General features: G+C 41.1%; 1 protein-coding gene across 1 annotated transcript in view; it reads left to right on the top strand.

Moving 5' to 3' along the window:
- The window catches only part of Piwil4 (piwi like RNA-mediated gene silencing 4), a 35306-nt gene extending 18462 nt beyond the window's left edge, over positions 1-16844 (top strand). The window contains exons 10-20 of the mRNA XM_090319770.1: positions 156-273; positions 3163-3274; positions 4495-4679; positions 7409-7481; positions 9253-9453; positions 10995-11098; positions 13090-13160; positions 14688-14841; positions 15898-16017; positions 16111-16258; positions 16390-16844. Of these exons, the coding sequence (XP_090175896.1) occupies positions 156-273; positions 3163-3274; positions 4495-4679; positions 7409-7481; positions 9253-9453; positions 10995-11098; positions 13090-13160; positions 14688-14841; positions 15898-16017; positions 16111-16258; positions 16390-16506 (1403 nt within the window). The 3' untranslated portion in view covers positions 16507-16844. The remainder of the gene's footprint in view (positions 1-155; positions 274-3162; positions 3275-4494; positions 4680-7408; positions 7482-9252; positions 9454-10994; positions 11099-13089; positions 13161-14687; positions 14842-15897; positions 16018-16110; positions 16259-16389) is intronic.
- The last annotated feature ends 6128 nt before the right edge of the window (positions 16845-22972 follow it).

A 22972-nucleotide genomic window follows, 5' to 3' on the forward strand; every position in this document is an offset into this window, starting at 1 on the left:
TCTCAGCCTCCTGAATCACTAGGATTTACAGGCATAAGCTATCATCACACAGCAGTTTTTTGAATTGTGGGAGTATAGAGAGCAATATATTACTGTTTTTCACTGGATATATTATTACAGATTGAACCTTAATTTTTGTGTGCTGTATTTCACAGGCCTGACTGCCCAGGCAACCTCTGATTTTCACCTGATGAAGGCTGTGGCTGCAGAAACGAGGCTCAGTCCTTTGGACAGGCAGCGGCACTTGGCCAGGCTTGCTGACAACATCCAGAGGTACTTCATCGTCTTACGTGTGTCACTTGATGAAAATGTCTCCTCTTGATGGCTCCTGACATGGATGTGTAGAGTCTAGAGGGTCAGCCCAGATGCTGAGCAGTCTCAGGCTGAAGAGCAGTAACAGGAACTTGTGCTGTAGGCTTTGAATCCTGCTCCCGCTGGGCAGCTAAGTTTTCCTCTTCAGTACATTAGATCTTGACACTTGGGATGTAATAACATCTTCAACTGACAATATTTTAGGTATTAATAGGTATTAATACATATATTAGGTCAAATAACATGCTTATATTACTTGTTATTTTTATTTATTTTTTATTTTTTGCCAGTCCTGGGCTTGAGCTCAGGGCCTGAGCTCTGTCCTTGTATTTTCTCAAGGCTAGAACTCTATCACTTCAGCCTCAGCACCACTTCCGGCTTTTTTCTATGTATGTGGTACCAAGGAATTGAACCCGGGTCTTCGTGCATGCTAGGCAAGCACTCTACCACTAGGCCAAACTCCTGGCTTCACTTGTTATTTTTTAAATGTGTAATAGAAACAATTTTTTAAAAAAAATTTGTGGTACTGGGACCGGCAGTTTGGCCTAGTAGTAGAGTGCTTTCCTAGCATACATGAAGACCCAGATTTGATTCCTTTATACCACTTATATAGAAAAAAGCTGGTAGTGGTGCTATGTCTTAAGCGGTAGAGCTCTAGCCTTGAGAAAACCCAAGGACAGTGCTCAGACCCTGAATACAAGCCCCAGGACTGGCAAAAAAAAAATTGTTTTTTTAATTTGGTGGTACTAAGGCTTAAATGGAAGGTCTCAGGTTGGATAGACAAGACACTCTGCTGAGCCATGCCTCCAGTCCTTTACTGTGTTAGTCATTTTTTGTTTTATTTCTTATTATTATAAAAGTGATGTGCAGAGGGGATACAGTTTCATAAGTCAGGTGAAGATTATATTTCTTTTTTTTAACAGTATTGCCCCTTTCCTTGCTGTCTTCTGATTTTTTCCTCCATCCCCACACACAAGTTGTGTATTTTATTTTCAGCGTAGTGTCTATTGAGTACCACTGCTACATTTGTTCACCCCTTGTCCCTTCACTTCTGCCCCCACTTAGCCTCCCAAAGAAAGATGCATGTATGCTGGTTATTTATGAAATAGAGTCTTGCTTCCTATCTGGGCATGCACCTGGTCTGCATTCCACATACTCCAGGCTTCCTGTTGCTGGTGAGGTGGTCGATGTTCACCCCCACACACACACACCAGCTTCTCCCCCTGAGAAGGGAGACCCCCAGGAGCTTCTCCCCTTGAGAAAGGAACCTTGCAGAGTTTACTGCTTGATCTAGCTTGGAGCTTCCATCTTGCCCCAGTCCCAGCCTTTCATTCCACATAGCCAGGATGACAGATTGCACACAGTGGTACCCAGCTCTCAGTGGAGAATGCGTATAAGGTGACATGCATTTGCAAATGTTTTGGGAAAATGGCATATGCTTTGCGTATTTTTCATTTAAAGGTTTTTCTTAAGTATTTATATATTATGAATGTGCATCTCTATTATCATCATCCTAGTGAATTTGGAGGTTCCATTCTATTGATACACTTTTTTTTTTTGCCAGTCCTGGGCTTGAGCTCAGGGCCTGAGCACTGTCCTTAGATTTTTCTCAAGGCTAGAGCTCTACCACTTGAGCCTCAGCACCACTTCTGGCTTTTTCTAAGTATGTGGTACCAAGGAATCAAACCCGGGTCTTCATGCATGCTAGGCAAGAACTTTAACCACTAGGCCAAACTCCTGGCCCTATTGATACACTTTTGACATTTATTTTGGACATCCCCTTGAGTTATGCCTAGCCAAAAGAAGATTCTGGTGAGTTCTTCCTACATGAATCTATAGATTAGTCCTCCGGATTCATCCACCTGCCAAATCTCACTAGTGCCGTTTATCTCCCCTCATTCCCTGGCTGGTGATGATCATCTCCTTGGCAGGTACTCCTGAAGAACATTATTCGTCCAAAGGGTTAAGAGATCATGTCAGTAGGTGGACATGGTGGGAAATTGTGGAGTGACAGTGGTGAAGTTTAGCCTCCTTAAGGAAGACATGGACCTTTACCAGAATATCAAGGAAGTGTAGAGCTTGTCTGTGTCCTGTGAGTGCATGCCTGTGGCATGCTGGGGAATGTGCAGAGAACAGGAGACAGGATCCGTGTAGCCGTTGCTCGCAAGGAGCTATAGCTCAGTAGAGATCACTCGCTGTCATAAGCCACGACACTAAACTCTGATGAAGCTAATTAAGTTACAGATTCAAAGTTGCTAGTACTAATCTCTTCATCATATTCTTCACTCTCAAGCCTGCAAATCTTCTCAAACTTAAATCCTTATGTTCCCTCCTTCCTCATCCTCCATCTACACTCTCCGGGGTATCTTCCTGGTAATAACTTCTTACTAGGGATACTATGTCACACCTATTATACTCACAACGTGTGTCAGACAGTGTGATACACGCTTCTTAGGTATTGACCTCTTCAAATCAAGTCCATGAAATAGTCACTTTTATTACATTTATTTTAGTACTTTTATTACATTTCACATTTTACTGATAAGAAAACCAAGGCTCTGAAATGTTAATAGTGGTTCAAGGTCCCATGTTATTAAGGTTAGGCCTTCCTAGCTCAAAAGCTATTTTTTCCAATCAATGCTTACAATGGACCGGTTCCCATCCCTGCATAACTCCAACAGGTACAACTGTTTTGCAGTTCCTTTTAGCTGGAAAATAAATGACAAGAAATAGGAGCTAGTACTACTAAAGACATAAAATTAGCCCCTGAATAATTCAATAATGTATCTCTAGTGGTTAAAACAAAGTTAAAGGAAGTAAGTGCTATAATGGTTTTAAATCTGCCAACAGAAACAAAGTTGCTCGAATTGAGCTAGAGACCTGGGGACTAAATTTTGGAAACCAAGTATCTCTGACAGGCCGGATTGTACCTTCAGAAAAAATATTAATGCGAGACCACATAGTAAGTGCTGTGATTTTATTTTTATTCAAAAATACATGTAAGTTTGATTATTAGCCAGAGTGAGAGGAGGCTTGTAATATTTGTTAGGTTTCTCCATGGCCATATGCCTGCTCTCCCTTTTTTCCTAAGACTTAAAGTCCCCAATGATTTCCTTTTCGGTATAAACTTAATTGACTGGATTTACCAGCACCTACTAGACACAGTTTAGTTTCTTAGAAAGTGATATATTTAACCATTCTAATCTTTAAAAAGACCTATCTATTATTGCCTGCCATTTAAGGAAGGAAGGAAGCAAGCAAGCAAGCCAGGCAGGCAGGCAGGCAGCCAGCCAGCCAACCAGCCAGCAGCTACTTGGGAAAATTTTATTTCCTGGTGAAGGATAAGTTTAATAGATTATGCTTCCTATTACTAGAGTTGGTTATCAGTTACTGTGTCGGTTAATCCTTCAAAATAAAATGATAGTCATTTGGCATAAAGTGAAGAAATTCACTCCAGAGACTACTTAAAAGAGGCATAGTTAAGCTGAAGAAACAAATTGTTATCACTTCTGGGTTTCAGTTGGAAAACAAACCTATTTCATGCAAAAATTACATTCTTCACTTTTATCCTTTAAGGCCAGTTGTATTTCATTTCACTTAAAAAAAGATCTCGTCTTTAGGACACAACTCTTTTTGTGTGTGTGTGTGTGGGTCATGGGGCTTAAATTATGGGCCTGGCCACTGTCCCTGAGCTCTTCAGCTCAAGGCTTCTGCCCTACCCCTGGAACCACAGCGCCACTTCCCATTTTCTAGTGAATAATTGGAGATAAGCGTCTCACAGTCTTTAGTATCCAGGCTGGCTTTGAGCTGAGATCCTCAGATCTCAGCCTCCTGAGTAGCTCACTGAGCCCAGCTTCAGACACAACTCTTAATGTGACTGAATGTCAGATGTTTTATGTTGGTATGTGGAGATTTTTCATAATCTATCCAAATTATCTTTATTGGAAAAGCTGAGGGGAAAAATAATTTCCAAAAGCTTGTTAAGTACTAAAATATAGGCCTCATTAGGATCATGATCAGGGATTAGTCTTCATGTTTGCTGTAAAAACCAAGAATTAACCTTTTTCTAAAAGAAAAATATTGTCTCAGGTTATTCTATTGTAATAGCCATGTCATGTTGTCTCTATTTAATTGCTATCTGAATAAATCTGTCCAATTCTTTTATGATCTTTATTTTCTCAGTGTCAGCCTGTGTCTGCTGCTGATTGGTCCAAGGACATACGAACCTACAAGATGTTGAGTGCACAGTCTTTGAATAAATGGTTGATTTTATGTAGTAACAGAACTGAGAATGTGATCCAGAGTTTTCTGAGCTGTTTGAAAAGAGTTGGAAGTTCCATAGGATTTAATGTGGGCTACCCTAAAATGTGAGAATATACTAAATATTTTCAATATTAATTGGATTTGATTAGAAGGGCATTATCTGCAAAAGCTTCCCATTTTAGTAACATTTTCTAATCCAAAGTATCAAGAAATTCATTACAAGAACAGAGATTTAGCTGGGCATGGTGGCTTGCACCTATAATCCTAGCGACTCAGGAGGCTGAGATCTCAGGATCGTGGTTCAAAGCCAGTCCGGGCGCTAAAGACCATGAGAGTCTCATCTCCAGTTAACCACCAGAAAACCAGAAGTGGTACTATGGCTCAAGTGGTAGAGTGGTAGCCTTGGGCTGAAGAGCTCAAGGACAAAGCTCAGGCCCAGAGTTCAAGCCCTACAACTGACAAAATAAAGAAGACAGATTTGATAACATTATTTTGTAAAGATAGACTATAGTTCATCTTGCTCTTTGAAACCTTTATTTTGATAGTGCTCCTTAGGAAAGTCTTATTATCTCAAAATCTTTTCAGTATCAGTTTGGATATAATAAATCTTTCTTTTTTTGCCAATACTGGGACTTGAACTCAGGGTTTAGGATCTATCCTTTTGCTTTTTCCTCTTAAGGCTGGCGTTCTCCCACTTTAGTCACACCTCCATTTCTGGCTTATGAGTTGTTAAGGAGATAAGAGTCTCATGGATCTGCCTACCTAAGCTGGCTTGGAATCATTATTTCCTGCCTTGTTTGGCTTTAAATAGTGATCCTCAGATCTCAGCTTCCTAAGCAGCTAGGCTTATAGGAATGAGCCACTGGAACCCAGCTTAGTTGGGTATAAGTTCTTAGTAAGCCCATATTTTGCCACCTTTACTTTTTTTTGCCAGTACCAGGGCTTGAACTTAGGGCCTGACCACTGTCCTTGAACTTTCTTAAGGCTGGAGCTCTACCCTTGAGCCACAGCACCCCTTCTGCCTTTTTCTGTGTATGTGGTATTGAGGAATGGAACCCAGGGCTTCGTGCATGCTAGGCAAGCACTCTACCACTAGGCCATGCTCCTGGCGCACCATTTTTTATTTTTGTCCTTATCAATTATCAATGAATTTCAACAGTAAGCAGGATACTAAAAAAATAAATGTTGTATTTTATTAGTTACTTGATCAATCTTAAGATGTTTCAAAATTTAATTCTAGAAATAATTCTAAACTAGATTTGTGAAATAGTAACTCCTCTGTACATCAGCTTTATAATAACAAACAAAAATGAAGTAAAAGCTGGTGCTGATGGCTCATGCTGACAATGGTAGCTACTCAGGAGGCTGAGATCTGAGTTCAAAATCACAGTTCAAAGCCAGCTCAGACAGGAAAGTCTATGAGACTTTGATCTCCAATTAGCCGCCGGAAAACTGAAAGTGGAGCTGTAGCTCAAAGTGGTAGACCACAGGCTTTGAGCAAAAAAGCTCAGGGACAATTCCCAGTCTCTGAGTTGAAGCCCTAGGACAAGAATGCACATGCTCTCACACTCTCGCACACACCCGCTCTTTCCCTCTCCTTCTCCCTCTCCCTCTTCTCCTCCCCCACTCCTTCTCTCTTTCCCCCACTCCCTCTTCCTCCCTCCTCCTCCCTCCCTCCATTGCTCCCTCTCTCCCTTCCCTCTTTCCCTCCCTCAAATAACTTTTGTTGATTCTGCTACATAAGGTTAATTATATAGTTTTTAATAAAGCCACCTGTTTATTTTTTGAACATCTATTGAGTCGTTACTATATTCTAAATTCTCAACTGCTGAGACCAAGAAAGACATTTAACTTAATAAGGGAAATACATATTTACTCAAAATTGGCTCATTATATTGAACTTCATAGACTTGTACAATTATGATTACTTCTTTTTCTTTGTTATTGTGAAGGTATGAAATTCCTAATTGGAAGAGTGACACGTTCTTTACATGTGGTAATATGAAAGTTCTTTTTGTAGCTTTTAACCCCAACATGACTGATAAATTCCTGCTGACTGGTTGACTGGTGAAGGTCTCCTAGTCCAGGCTCTAAAACAAGTTGCCACTGTGCTTAAAAAATCAAATCAAAACAAACCACCCCTTTTCTTGAATTATGCAGGAACACAGTTGAATACCTTGGCTTCATTAACATTATGATTTCTGAAATTTTCATTTTATAATTGTCTTACAGAGTTAGTATGAGAGAAATGATAATCCTGCTTTATTGTGCACCCTGCTTTAGAATTTGATCTCTGAGCTTCTAAATTTCAAAAGTTCACTTTCAACTCAGTTTTGAACAATACAAACATTAATTGGAGGCATTCTGTTCAGTAGAAAAAATGTCATTATCCTCAAAACAATGTCATGATTATAAAAATGGTTACTAAATCTTGATTGCCTATCTTTCAGTAGGAAGAACAATTTTAGATTCAAAAGATTTTCAGCCAGGCGCGGTGGCTCATGTCTATAATCCTAGCTACTCAGGAAGCTGAGATCTGAAGATCAAGGTTTAAAGCCAGCCTGGGCATAAAAGGACCTGAGACTCTTATCTCCAATTAACTTCTAGAAAACAGGAAGTGTGGCTTGGCTCAAGGGCAGGGTAATAGCCTTGAGCTGAAGAGTTCAGGGACAGTGCCCAGGCCAAGTTCAAGCCCCGTGACCCCCCCCAAAAAAATTTTTTTTCTTATTTCCTTAGTGACTTTCTCCCTAAAATTACTAATCTTTGGCTAATTCATTTGCATGATTTCTAACACCATGATTATGTGCTATTAAGAAAGAACTTTATATTATAGCATAAACATACAAGAAAATCCAGCTGCATTCCTTAGAGCTATTCAGCAACATGTCGACCCTAATGTTCAGTTGGTAAGTAAATGATATATTTTGGATTTTTGATGTGCAATTTAAATGTTTTTGAACATTCTGTTCTATGGTAGGTTTGCAAATTACTATGAATTTCCTAAAATGCTTAAGGAAGTACTGCTCTTAGTCAATGTTTTATTTTCTTAGCCCCACCAGTTTTCAGTATTTACTGTTAGTCTTCTGTAAAACCTGTGTTGTTACTGAGAGTCATCTTTTACTTACATTGACATGTTCCTTCTCAGAAGCGTCAGGGTGCCCGTGGCTCCTCTGAGATTCTGCCCTCTTCATCTTCTGTGAAAGCCATTTCCTCGGGCACTGTACCACCATGGTGGACACTTGCAGGCGCCTCATCTCCCAAAGTTGTCTGTGTGAACATGTATTTGTTTGTACCAACTACATGCATGTGTAACAAACTGGAGCCAATGTATGATTATACCGTACTCCAGCTTTCTGTTTTTTGTTTACTTTGCTGTTCAAGACCAGGACTTATCCAGGTACAGATGGCTCACACCTGTAATCCTAGCTACTCAGAAAGCCAAGATCTCGGGATAGCAGCTCAAAGCCAGCCTGGGCATGAAAGTCCATGAGACTCTTGTCTTCAGTTAACTACTAGAAAACTGAAAGTGGTGCTATGGCTCAAAGTAGTAGAGCGTTAGCCTTGAGCTGAAAAGCTTAGGCACAGTGCTCAGGCCTAGAGTTCAAGTCCCATGACTGACAAAAAAAAAAAAAAAGACGGTGACTTGAACTCTGTATCTGACACTTTTTTTTGCCCAGCCCTGGGACTTGAACTCAGGGTCTGGGGCACTGTCCTTGGGCATTCTCAAGGCTAGTGCTCTACCACTTGAGCCAAAGCACCACTTCTGGCTTTTTCTGTGTAAGTGGGGCTTTGTGAATGTTAGGTAAAGCACTCTACCACTAGGTCACACTCCCAGCCCCTGTATCTGACACTTTTGCTCATTGGCTTATTTGCTACCAACTGAGCCATGCCTCCAACCCCTGTACTCCAAGTTCTTATACATTTTAGATTTTTCTACTCTTCTTACTAGACCTCTACCTACCCAGATACCACATTGGTTTTCCTGAATGTTTTATTTTCTCTTTAGCCTTCCCAGTTCACTGAGCCCAACTCCCAACATGCTTGTTCATATCTCATGCAAAACAGTATAGCCATCTAGTTCTCTTTTAGTCATACACACTAAAAAATTTCTATAAGTTGTTATATAGATGAATAGGATTCTTACTATGAGTATATTTTACTTAAATGAAATAAATCTTGTAGAAACATTGTGAGAATATACACAGAACTTGCATAAACCTTTCTCAGGTAACCATATTTTTTTATCATTATCATATGTGCTAGTATCAGTTCCTAAATTATTGGAGGGTGAGTTACATGCAGTTACTCTTGAGCAATTGGTGTGCATTTCCTGAAAAAGAGGCTACTGTCTTGTAGAGCCATGGGATAACCAATTGACCATAGGAGAAAGAGATATTTGGGAAGAGAATTTGAGAACACAAGCAGAATCGATTTAAGAGAAAACTGAAGAGGAAGGGAAGAGAAAGGGAGGTAGTTAGGACTGGCTGAAGAAGGGCTCTGCCTTGATTCACTTATCAGTGCTTTAAAGGCCATTTAAGAGAACTGTGAGTATGTTAATATTTGCTTCTTGGGAACTTAGGAGCAAAAAAAAATGTTTAAAGGATTCACTTTCTTCCAGAAACTCATCCTAGGCATAAGTAAATTGATTTTATCTTGTATTGCTTTTTGTGCTTTTAGGTGATGTGCATTCTGCCTTCTAATCAAAAGAACTGTTATGATTCCATTAAAAAATATTTGAGCTCTGACTGCCCAGTCCCAAGCCAGTGTGTGCTTACTAAGACCTTGCACAGACAGGGGATGATGATGAGTGTTGCCACCAAGATTGCCATGCAGATGACCTGCAAGCTCGGAGGAGAACTGTGGGCTGTCGAGATTCCAGTGAGACTCCATTACACTTCCCCTTTTCAATCAAAGCGGGGTCCCCTGATATCCTTGAGAACTTGGCTGCAGGACCCCTGAGGATACCAACACCTGCAGATATAGTATTGGACATAACCTATACTCATTCTCTTGCATACTTAAATCATCTCTAGATTTCCTCCAATTCTAAGATCATGTAAATGCAAAACTCATGGACATGGAGGACCAACTGTATTTTGTTGGCCCGAGTGTTGTGCTCCCCCCAGGGTTGTGGTATTACACAAGCCACTTCAGAGATACCCCAAAAGAAAGTGCAGCATGGCCCCTCTTTTATGGAATTTTCAGTTCAGCTGCTAACATAAAAAAAGAAAGAAATATATTTTTTTCATGAAAAAGAATCTAGTGGGCTGGGAGTTTGGCCTAGTGGTAGAGTGCTTGCCTAGCATACATGACGACTCAGGTTCAATTCCTCAGTATCACATATATAGAAAAAGCCAGAAGTGGTGCTGTGGCTCAAGTGGTAGAGCTCTACCCTTGAGAAAGCCCAAGGACAGTGCTGACCATGAGAACAAATACAGTCACCTCAGTCTCCCCTCACCCCACCTCTTTCACATGAGATATGAATACACATGCTGGTTGCATCAGTAAGTGAAGAGTCATTCCTTCACAATCTGAAGAAATACAAATGGAATTTCTCTTCAGACCAGAAATAAGGGAGGGTGAATTCACCACTTTCCTGACCCTCTGGCCACTGGTGTCCCCATGGTCAGCCCTCCAGGAGCTGATGGCTACAGTGGTGTGTAGTGAGCCCCTTAAGCAAAGCATGTATCATACTCTTTCCTCCACCTTTAACTCTCTGGTTCTGCCTTAACAATATGAATCTTAATCTCTATAACACATACCTTAACTTAAAAAATCTAGTAGCTGGAGATAATTTTTTAAATGTCAGATTAAGCCTGGCAGCAGTGGTTCCTGCCTATAACCCTAGCTCCTTAGGCTGAGATTTGAGAATTGAAATTCAGAGCGAGCCTGGGCAGATAAAATCTGTGAGACTCTTATCTGCAACTAACCAGAAAAAATCCATAAGTGGAAGCTGGGCACAGTGACTCACGCCTGTAATCCTAGCTACTGAGGAGGCTGAGATCTGAGGATCACAGTTCAAAGCCAGTCTGGGCACTAAAAACTATGAGACTCTTATCTCCAATGAATCCCTAGAAAATGGGAAGTGGGGCTGTGGCTCAAAAGGGTAGGGTGGTAGCCTTAAACTGGAGAGCTCAGGGACAGCACCCCAGGCCCAGAGTTCAAGCCCAATGACCCACAAAAAAAAAATTCCGTACGTGGAGATGTGGTTTAGATGGTAAAGTGCTAGACTCTCTTAAGGGGAGAGGCTAAACAGAAGCACAAGGCCCTAAGTTCAAGTCCTACTACTGCCACAAAATAAAATGATACTAACCATTAATCTTCATAAAGTCATTATTCATATTGAAATTAATCATAATAAAGTAATATTAAACATTGGGTAAATACTTCATTAAGTTATGACACAATTACTTTTTCAGTTAAAGGCCCTGATGGTGGTTGGTATTGATATCTGTAAAGATGCCCTCAGCAAGGAAATGGTGGTGGTTGGATTTGTGGCCAGTGTTAACCCCAGAATCACCAGGTACTTTTCAAATTACTCTAACATAGTCTTAAATAGGATCCTTTTGTTTTCCTTTGTTGAGAAAAACATCTCACTATGTACATCAGGCTGTCCTTGAACTCACTAACTCACCCAGGCTGGCCTGACCTTGTCACCCTGTGCCTTAGCCTTCCAAGTACTTGGATTACAAGCATGTGTTATCATGCCTGTCTTCAGTTAGACTTTTAATTGTATTCAAGTATAATTCATATCACTCATAATTTAAACATTAACACAACAATTATAAATAATACTTACATATAAAAATACTTTTTGCCAGACTCTGGTGGCTCACACTTGTAATCCTTGCTACATAGGAGGCCAAGATCTGAGGATTTCAGTTTGAAGCCAGCCTGGACAGGAAAGTCTGTGAGACTCTTATCTACAATTAACTACCAAAAATTCCTGTAGTTCAGCTGTGGCTCCAGTGGTAGAGTGCTAGCCTTGAACACAAAAGCTCAAGGACAGTGCCCAAAGCCTTGAGTTCAAACCCCAGGACTGGCAGTATTAATTTTTTTTTTTTTGCAATATTGGTGTAATACGTTTCCTTGCATCATGGTTCAAAGCCAGCTTGGATAGGGAATCAGATTTTTTTTGGCCAGTCCAGAGGCTTTAAACTCAGCATTTAGGCACTGTCCTTGAGCTAATTTGCTCAAAGCTAGCACTCTGCCACTTGAGCACCACTTCCACCTTTTTCTGTATGTGGTACAGAGTGCATGCTAGACAAGCATTCTACCACTAGGCCAAACTCTTGTCCCAAGAATCAGACTCTTATCTTCAGATAACCACCAGAAAACTGAAAGTGGCACCGTGGCTCCAAGTAGTAGAATGCTAGCCTTGAACCACTAATCGTTTGTGTGTGTGTGTGTGTGTGTGTGTGTGTGTGTATGTGTGTGTGTGTGTGTGTGTGTGTGTGTGTGTGTGTATACATTGCCTTGTTTTTTACTACAACAATGTACTGAAAGCTGTCCATCAGACTTCCATGGAGGCAATCTAATCCACGGGTAGCTTTCAAAAGGTTTTTATCTATGTGTATGTATGTATATGTATGTACATGTGTGTGTGCATGTGTATATGTCTGTGTATTATATGTGTACATATGTGCTTATATGTATGAATATGTGTATACATGTGTGTGCATGCACACATGAAGCACGGGTGGAGGGGAGAGAAGGAGAGACAGCATAGGTGACCCCTAGTGACACTCCTAAAAATTAGGCCCTATCTCCTAATAACAGTCATCTATTAATTCAATGTTTTAGTTCATTGATAGAGTGAGTACTTTCACAATTCAATCACCTGTGATAGCTTTACCTACTAAGGAATAGTCTTTCAGGACACAAACCTTTTAAGATGACATTTTATTCCCAAACCATAGAATACATTGTGTCATATTCTTTTTTCTAAGTGCTTTTAATTAAAGGCTTTATCATGAGAACTTCTTAAATTTAGATAGGTTAATAGCTAAAATCAAGTGAATCACCTATAGAAATGGAAGCTTATGCATGATAAATCCTTGAAGATTTAGATGTTCCTATTAAACTACTATAATAATTATAGGAATAATAATAATAATAATAGAACAGCCTCTATTAGTGTTCACTATATTCCAAATACTGTCCTAAGCATTTTGTATGTATCATTCAGCTTAATATTTATCACAAGCCTAGGAAGTAGTAGGTACTTTGCAATCTTGGCAATCTCTTTGGTGCAGTGGAGAAATTAAAATTAAGTTCTCATAGCCAAAACATATAACAGGTGAGTAGCCAGGACTTGTCCCCCAGTGCCAACACTATGGTTTCAAATAACAATAAATTGATTCTTGGCTGAGATGTTTTAGTGTAATTGTGATCACATAGCATATATCAGATTATTAACACTGATTTTTTTCATATCAATTTGTTTAATATTATGACATTTTTAGAGTAGGAATATTGAAGTTGAACTTTATTCTTGTCTTTCGCTTGCTTTAGGTGGTTTTCCCGCTGCATCCTTCAGAAAACAACAACTGATATGGTGGATTGTTTAAAAGTCTTCATGACTGGTACTAAAATTACAGCAATCTGGGTGGGCTCCAAGGACTGTGTCTTCACACCCAAATTTCACATGCTTATAAACAGACTAGCTAGGGTGAGGGGGGGGGAGGGTAATGGGTACCAAGACATGCGAAAGGGTATCAATGTATGTGAATTAATGCACCTTCTATCTGGCAAATATCATGTAACCCTTTTATTAATTACAATAAAAAAATTTAAAAAAAATTTAAAAAAATAAACAGACTAGCTAGGTAGAAGCAGCCTCACTAAACCTATCAACTATCATGTAGTTGGGGATCCTAAATTTATATGCTGATTCTCAAAGGCATTTTCATTTGATATTGTGATAAGCAAAAATCTGAAAGGGGAGAAAGTTTTTGATGACTGGTGGCCTCTGGAAAGCAGTTTGAAGGCCAAAAGAAAGCTGCCTCCCAGACAGTAGACTTATGACAGAGCTAAGTTAAGTCTGGACACAGGAGACTAGTCTTTGGCTCCAGGATAGTAATGCTACCAGGCCAAACGTGGCATACCAAAAAGATGGTGGCAGAGGAGAAACAGGGCCCTGTTCAAATATGTGTAGATCACTTTTCTTCCAGTCTGTATTTTCCAATCTGTAAACCTCAGGGCAGAGGGGTTGTAATTTTTTCAAATGAACTTGGTGAGCATGTTGATAATGATCTTGAATATATGATTCTTTTTATCAAACTATATTTTTCACAATAAACACTTGTAAAGAAAAATTTATAATATGTACATGAAAAGAATTGTTGCATTCTATTACTTTGCCCCTCATTTCAAAAGCTGGTAAACTTTGTTTAGCAGTTGCTGCTGAAACTTTCTGTGTATAGAAGTTAACATATGATTCCTACTCTTAGGCAGTTTCTACTGAGAGTAGGTAGGAAAGTCATTTTCTGGGGCCAGGAGTTTAGCCTAGTGGTAGATTGCTTGCCTACCATGCATGAAGACTCAGGTAAGTAGTGCTGTGGCTCAAGTGGTAGAGCTCTAACCTCGAGAAAGCTCAAGGACAGTGCTTCAGGCCCTAAGTTCAAGCCCCAGAACTGGCAAAAAAACCCCGTCATTTTCTTATGTTTCCATATTTATTCTTACTGGGAAAAAAATGGCACTAACTTGCCAAAGTCTATATCTACAGAGAGAAGTTAAAGACTAGAAGAAAAATGTAAATGAGTAGTAATCCAGCTTTAGGTACTTGTATGTGGAATACATTAAAATTTAAATTTGTGTCATAATATTAAAATTGGACTAAAGACATGTGCTAAATTTAAGAATGTATCACATCATAGAGATCCTCAAGTACAGATGCAAAGATGTTCCTAAAGTCTTCTATTTTTATATAATTTCACTATAAAACAAACTAGATATTTCTCTGTTTTGAATTACCCAACTTAGATATTAAACCAAATTAGATATTTCTTTGATTATTTCTGAAATAGCAAGGTGTTTTCAAAACACTGAAATATGGTGTGGGAATGCTATTTTTAGCTGGCATCATTCTTTACTTACACCAACTATTGCAGGAGCACTGAAAAAATGGTTCAAGCACAACCATGATTTCCCAGCACGGATAATCGTGTATCGTGATGGCATCGGGGATGGCCAGCTGAAAACAGTTCTTGAATATGAAGTCCCACAGCTGCTGAGCAGCATCAGAGAGTCCAGTTCAAGTACCAGGTGTGGTTCTTTCTCTGACACTACCAAGGGTAACACACTCACCTGCAACTATTACGAAGTGCACAAATGTTTCTTTCTGTGCAGTGTGCCTCTGTGCTGTGCCAGTGTGGTTTTATGGGTTTCCTTTGGTTGGAGGGTTATAGAGATGGCCTCACACGACTGAGAACAGAAGCCCTGGGGGAGCCGCAGACAGGTATTCTTCCAGGCAGCTAACACGGACTCACAGAAAGTCTTCAGGGCTACCGGCAAATAATGATGCTTATTTTAATATTATAAAAAAAAATACCTAATATGCCTGGAAAAGAACCCTGTGGTTTCAGATTTAAGGCACAAATCATGCATGGGGATTGATTATAGGAACTGTTGCTGAGTTGGCAACAGTGCTGAAAAGTGATGGGAGGTGTGGAAATCATGAAAGAAATCCAAGTACAGATAGAAGTCAGACCATCTTGAAGTCAAAGCACCTGCCCTCTCACTGCATTCGTACATTCAGCATTTCACTACAGAATTTTCCATGGTGGGAATGTGACATGGCAAAGGCAGGAAAGATACTAAAAGTGCAAAATTAGGTCCAGGCACCAGTGGGTCATGGTCGTAATCCTAGCTATTTATGAGGCCAAGATTAGAGAACTGTGGTTCCATGCTAGACAGAAGCAAAATGCTAAGATTGCAGGAATGATTCCAGTGTCAGAGAGCTGGCCATGAGCAGACAAACCCAGAGCACACAGGGCCCCCAAGTTTAAGCCGTGGGACTGGCAAACAAACGTGCGTGTGTGCACACACACACACACATACACGCACGTTTGCAGTGGAAGTTCATCGTCCTAACCACCATTGTTCCCACCCTTTAAATAATATAAATTAGCCAAATGATTTGGTATAATATTTTTTGCAACAAATGAGGACAATCTATTTTGAAAGTTGTATATTTCTGTAGGTAAGGAAATAATTTATTCTCATTGTTTTGCAGTGTTGTGTAGTAAATTTTATTTGTCGACTATTTAAGATTACAAAACTACATGAATTACTGTTCTGCTCCTGATGTTTTGCCTCCAGGCTCTCCATGCTGGTGGTCAGAAAGAAGTGCATGCCCCGGTTCTTTTCAGAAGTGAGTCAAGCCCTTCAGAACCCTCCCCTGGGCACTGTTGTGGATTCAGAAGCAACACGTCCTGAATGGTAAGAGATGCTGGAACACCCATCTTAGGGAACATTCGTTGTGCGTTCTTTATGTTGGGGCTCATCTCTTTAATTTCATTTTATGAACTTCAGGTACGACTTTTATCTGATCAGCCAGACTGCCTCTCGGGGAACCGTCAGCCCCACCTACTATAATGTCATCTATGATGACAATGGCTTGAAGCCTGACCACATGCAAAGACTGACATTCAAGCTCTGTCATCTGTATTACAACTGGCAGGTAAATAAGGCTGTTTACCCATTGTGCTCAGGAGTCCCATCTAGCTGGGAAAAAAAAAAACTGGGAAAGAAAACAACTGCTTGGAAGAACAAGGTTCTTTCTTAATTATCCTCTTACTTTTCCTTCCTCAGGGTCTGGTCAGTGTCCCAGCACCCTGCCAGTATGCACACAAGCTGACCTTTCTGGTGGCACAAAGCATTCACAAGGAGCCAAGCTTAGAACTAGCTGATCGTCTCTTCTACCTCTGATGATGTCACCATTAGCATCACTTCCTGAAAATGCAAGAAATAGTTGATACACTTCATACAAATCTTCCAGATCAAGGCTGTCATGGGAATAAGGGTCAAGCTTAGTTTTAACTTGTGAGGGGGGAAAAGTACAAATGCTTTAACTTGAAAAAGTTATGAAGACATAAACAAGCCCTGGGCTCACACCTGTCTGCGTGGCTACTCAGGAGGCTGAGAGCAGAGAATTGTAGTTCAAAGTCAGCCCCTTGAGATTCTTTATCGCTAACCGCCAAAAAGCCAGAAGTGAAGGCATGGTATGACTCAAGTCGTAGAAAGTTCAGGGACAGTGCCCAACCCCTGACCCACACACACACACACACTTTTTGGCACCAGTACAACATTTTAAAGTTTTATCCTTTGAGTAAACTCTTAGTGTATCATGCAATTAAACCATACCATCACCTAAAATAATCCCACAGTTAAATATTGTTTGTTGTGTACATGGGTGCTGGTAGATGAGTGAGGTCTTATCTCCCTCCCTAAACAGACAGGGGACTGAACCTGAGGTCTTCTGTTTGCTAGGCAAGGGGTCTACAACTTGAGCTGCAGTCCCAGCCCCAGAGGCTTTCTTAAATGACATCATAGCCCATCTTTGGAATTGTTTAAATAATTACTAGAAGAAAATGTAGACCACTACATATATTTATTTTACTTAAATTTTAAGTTGGCATTTAAGTGAACACCTCACTGTCTAGTTTTAGCAAGACCCAACCTACTTGCTCTTATGATGTTCCTTTATTTCAGTTACTAGCAACCATTCTTGGTGTTTTCCATGATTCCTTGTTGTAATTTTTTCCTTTTTTCTGCATCACCATTTCCCCAAAACCATTACCGATGTTGTTATAAATACTTACTTCTTCCATTTTAAAACATAAGTCATTCATATACATCTAGCTAATATTCCATTTCTTTGTTCTTATTGATAGAAACATGTCTAAAAAGAATAATCTGTACTCGATGTGCCCAGTTCCTATTAGAACTTCACCATATCATGGTATCAACATGGCTTCGATCATGTTGATCCAAAGCACCAGTCACCGCCTCTTGTTTTGGTGGTCCGCTGTCAGTGTTTGCCTTTGACCCGTCACCAGAGACGGGCTTCCCCTCGTCTCTGGATAATATGTCTCCTACCTTGGTCACTGTCTTCCTCTCCCTTGGTAGCATATTTTCTTCTTAACCCTTGTACTGCTGAGGATGAGAACATGTCTGTATGCATGATATTTTCATGAAGGGAAATCTACAGTGTCAAATTCTGCTTGAGGAGCCAGGCATGGTGTCTCATGCCTGTAATCCTAGCGACTCAGGAGGCTGAGATCTGAGGATCATGGTTCAAAGCCAGCCCAGGCACTAAATTCTGCCTGAGCACTTAAGTCCATGAGACTCTTATTTCCAGTTAACCACAGAAAACCAGAAGTGGCACTGTGGCTCAAGGGATAGGATGGTAGCCTTGAGTTGAAGAGCTCAGGGACAGTGCCCAGGCCAGAGTTCAAGCCCCACAACTGACAAAAGATTCTGCATTCAGAAGAAAGGTAACATGAAAGAGGCATGGGGAGAGTGGCACATTCTCTTCATAAGACAAGGAAGAGGGCCAGGAGTTTGGCCTAGTGGTTAAAGTGCTTGCCTAGCATGCATGAAGACCCGGGTTCGATTCCTTGGTACCACATACATAGAAAAAAGCCGGAAGTGGTGCTGAGCCTCAAGTGGTAGAGCTCTAGCCTTGAGAAAGTCCAAGGACAGTGCTCAGGCCCTGAGCTCAAGCCCAGGCCTGGCAAAAAAAAAAAAAAAAAAAAAAAGGAAGAGCCACTTGCCAGAGGCACTAGTGCAGCAGCCATACCACATTACACTGAAACATGATCAAAGCACATTGTACACGTGCATAGAAATATCACAAAGAATCCCTGCTGTGTAATTACACTAATAAAAGAAGAAAACGTTCTTTGCTTGTTGGAGAGTTTTGTTCAAATCTGGTAGAAATGCATCCTATCTGGGTCCTTTCTAGTAAGAGCTGTGATAACCTTCAATGGAGCATGAACATCAAGTTTAAAAAGTACAGGCCGGGAGTTTGGCCTAGTGGTAGAGTGCTTGCCTAGCATGCACAAAGACCCAGGTTCAATTCCTCGGTACCATATACATATTAAAAAAAAAAGCCGGAAGTGGTGCTGAGGCTCAAGTGGTAGAGCTCTAGCCTTGAGAAAGTCCAAGGAGAGGGTTCAGGCCTGAGCTCAAGCACAGGACTGGCACACACACACAAAAAAAGTACCAAGCACTTTACATGTGTACCTAATATTCACAATGTATGTTTTAGACAGGTGTGGCACAGTGGCTCACATCTGTAATCCTAGCTACTCAGGAGGCTGAGATTTGAGGATAAGGTTCAAAGCCAGCCCTGACACAAAAAGGACCTGAGACTCTTATCTCCAATTAACCTCTAGAAGTTGGGTCTTGGCTCAAGGGTAGGGTGGTAGCCTTGAGCTGAAGAGCTCAGGGACAGCGCCCAGGCCAAGTTCAAGCCCCATGACCCACCAAAAAAAAAAAAAAAAAAAAAAGAATGACCATTTTACAGATGGTCAAAATAAAAATTAAAGATGTCATACAGTTCAAAGGTAATGATGTTTTCAATGTTCAGAGTGGGAATTTGTTCTCCTGTTGGACAGCAAAACCTGTGTGATGAGCCACAAGATTCCATTGCTGTAATAATCGTCATCATCATAGTCATCATCAACATCACTACAAGAATTTAAAAAATTTTCCCCCAGAGCTCTTCTGTAAGGTAGAGCACTGCACACCATGCTTTGACACAAAGGTACTTTGTTGTTGTCTTTGTTTTTTAGGGTTTTGTTTTGTGTTTTGCCAGTACTGGGACTTGAACTCTGGGCCTGGGAACTATCGCTAAGCTGCTTTTGCTCAAAGCTTGCACTCTACCACTTGAGCCAACAGCTCCACTTCCAGCTTTTTCTGAGTGGTTTAGTCAATAGAGATGAGAATTTGACATACTTTACTGCCCTGGCTGGCTTCAAACCATGATCCTCAGATCTCAGCCTCCTGAGTTTTTCTCATATTCTTACGTGTTTGTTCTTCTGTTGGGGTTTTCTTCCTTCAAAGCATAGGGTGAGTTAGAGCAAGGCTACCTAATCAGACCACTTGTCTAAGGCTACATTTTGAGTAGGTGATGCAAACCTATTAATACTGCTGAAGAGAATGTCTCCTTACCCTCTTAACCCACCAGAGGGCAGACTAGGACTGCCTGTGAACAAGCCTGTCTGGAGAAGATCAGTTCAGCTTTTTGCCTGAAAGAACTACCAGAATAAACCATTAAATACACAGATGATTTTCTCTTCTGTCTCTCCTACTCTCTGTTTTGGTACCTAGGGTCCTTACTTCATCCTGTAGCTACTAAATTTTCCCTCCCAAAGCTCCCCTCCCTCTACATTTTACCTCTGTGAAATGGTCCATTCTCCAAAATAATTTTACCTTTCACTCAACTATCCATGGATCAAAATTCCCCTACCAGGGTAGCTGATATGGAGATTGGGTCCAGGCTGGGTCTTACAGGCATGGGTCTCAGTTTCTTCGTAGCCCAGCCATGAAAGGTTTCTCTTCCCAGAAATGCTGTTACCCACCAAAATCCCAAATTGGACTACACTTTGTGTAAATGCTCAAGAATTTGAGAACAGCTAAAACTGTGGGAGACACATTTCAAAACGTCTTCTGGTTTCCTGAAGCCCCAGATCTGCCTGTTTTTCTGAAGTCCACCAGCCCTGCTTCATTTCTGTATTTCTAATGACCATGTTGAAGTCTGGTCTGGTAGTACAACCATCCTGACATGAGTGACTGACAAAGTAAGTTCCAGCTACAAGACTGTCCCTGCCTTACATTAAGACACTGCTCTTTGCTTTGCCTTCTGAAATCTTTGCAATGTCTTGATGACTCAGTCAGGACAGGTGGTAACACCCCTATTCTGCAACTCTGGAAACCAAGCTAAAAAATGTGGAAATACTTGTTCATGAGCACAGAACTGGATTCAATGCCAGCTTTTTCTGACTTGAAACTGTATTTCTATTCTTTGTAGACCAAGGTAATATATGACAAGGAGCCTTTACTCCTTCCTTTCTTTCCTACCTTCTTTTCATTTGTTAGAGAGCTAAGAACACAAAGATACAGTCTTCAGGGTATTTAGCTTAATCCAAAATGATGACAGTTTTGATAGTGACATTGACCCTGCAAAGGACTCTGGGGCACAGGACATGGAGCTGAAAGAGAGAACCAGGCATTTCTCAAAAGGACATACAACAAAAATACTCAAAGCACAAAGGCTTTTCAATCATCTGAAAAGGAGAACTTGCTTCCGTTTTCTCACTTGCATTAGATTCTACTCCAATGCAATATGAAAGACTTCAAGGGCAAGGAAAACAAGGAGGTAACCATTTCCAGGGAGGTTCCTCTTTATGGAGGCTTTTTTGAAGAGAGGTCTGCTAGCCTAGTATTGAAAGATAACTGACATTCCTCTTTCAGGGTAACAGGGAGGTGTCTAGACCTGTCCTGACAGCTACAGGCAAAGATCCTTGTCCTTCTATCTCCCAGAAGAGATTGAAGTAATTGTGTGCCGACAGATCCACCCCAGGGCCCTAGACACCTCTTACAATGAGCCCCAGGCACCTAAAGGAGGGAGACTCAGAATTTCTCTTTTCCAAATAACCCCCCCCACACACACACACATGCACACACGCACACTGCCTCTCACCCCAAGCTCCCTCCCACATATACAGCTCCCTGAAGCCCCCTGAGTCTCTCCCAGCTCACTGTCTGTCCCTGGGCTGGAGGCACCAGCAGCATGACCTGCTTTTGTGCAGAATGATGGGCTCTGGAGAGATCAGCTGTGGCCTTGGGATGGCCACTGACCCCCGACTCACCCTCTGTAAAATAAGGGGCCGCTCCCCCTCCCCCTGCCCTTCTCACTGGCTGCCCTGTTGTGATCCAGACTTGCGATCTTAACACATTGATTTGCTAGTTTGGGCCATGAGACTCAGGGAATAAAACAAGGCAGTTTTCAGGAAATAATTCAAAAGAGTAGAGTGCATGTGCTGATAAAAATGTCTCTGACTGATCTTTCAGCTAGAGAATGGAGTGGGTTGCTTGACTGGGAGGGAAGAATACAATATGGAATGCCCGGGACCTCTCCCTGATGGCATGGAGATGGGATGAAAACTCCACTTCAAGGACTTCCTTACCCCTTCAGATAACAGCAAATGGAAAAGTCAAATCGGCCTCTCCCCAGTCTAGTTTACCTCTGAGAGAATCTCTGCCTTCCTGCTGACAGTCATTGGTTTGATCGCTCAGCAAAAGCACTATATGACCACAGAGCACATCTTTCAACTCCATAGAATGGGGCTCAAAGGGGAAGAAGCTAAGAAATGGTCCATTTCCCTTAGAGCAAAGCCCACTTAACCACTGAGGTAGGGGATCTGGACAGATCAATTCCATAGCTTCTGAGAACATCTTTATGAGCCATACCACTCTCGAATAAGCCAATTCAAAAAGTGGCTTTCTGTTGAAATTAAAGCAACTTTTCTAAAAAATCTTAACTGTATACACTGTATTCAGATTACTCATTTGTGACTTATCCATTACCTATCCATTTGCTAGTTATAAGATTCAGAGCAGTTTCCTTATCACCAAATAATCAAAAATAAGTACTCATTTCTTTAGTGAGTGTGGGGAACTGTTGTTATTTTTTGCTTGTCGGTTGGTTGGTTGGTTGGTAGTGGTGGTCATGGGGCTTGAACTCAGGGCCTGGGCCCTGTCTCTGAGCTCTTTCACTCAAGACTAGTACAATACCATTTTTTTTGCCAGTCCTGTGCTTGAACTCAGGGCCTGAGCACTGTCCTTGGACTTTCTCAAAGCTAGAGCTCTACCACTTGAGCCTCAGCACCACTTCTGGCTTTTTTCTATGTATGTGGGACTGAGGAATTGAACCCAGGTCTTTGTGCACGCTAGGCAAACACTTCACCACTAGGCCACGCTCCCAGCCTACAATACCACTTTTGAACCATAGTACCACTGCTAATTTTCTCATGATTAATTAGAGATTAGCATCTCTGGCTTTGAACTGAGAACCTCAAATCTCAGATCTCAGATCCTGAGTCGCTAGGACTACAAGTATGAGCCACCAGTGCCAGGTCTATTGTTTCTTCTTAATTTCTCTTAAAGGTTTTCATCTAAAGAGAATTTCTAAGTAGATTTTAAGGTGATAAAATATTGCATGAACAATAAAGCCTGAGTCACGGTAAGCATTCACTATGGAACAAATTCAACAGCATACACTAGGGAGTTAGAGAAGAAGGGAGATAGTTTGCTTCTGGTTGTGACAAAGCTGGGCTACAGGTAAGCATGATATGGCTGGCGTGAATCTGTCTCCTCACCAGCTATG

The sequence above is a fragment of the Megascapheus bottae genome, chromosome 27, assembly GCF_031878675.1.
Source record: "Megascapheus bottae isolate mThoBot1 chromosome 27, mThoBot2.hap1, whole genome shotgun sequence".
Lineage (NCBI taxonomy): Eukaryota > Metazoa > Chordata > Mammalia > Rodentia > Geomyidae > Megascapheus > Megascapheus bottae.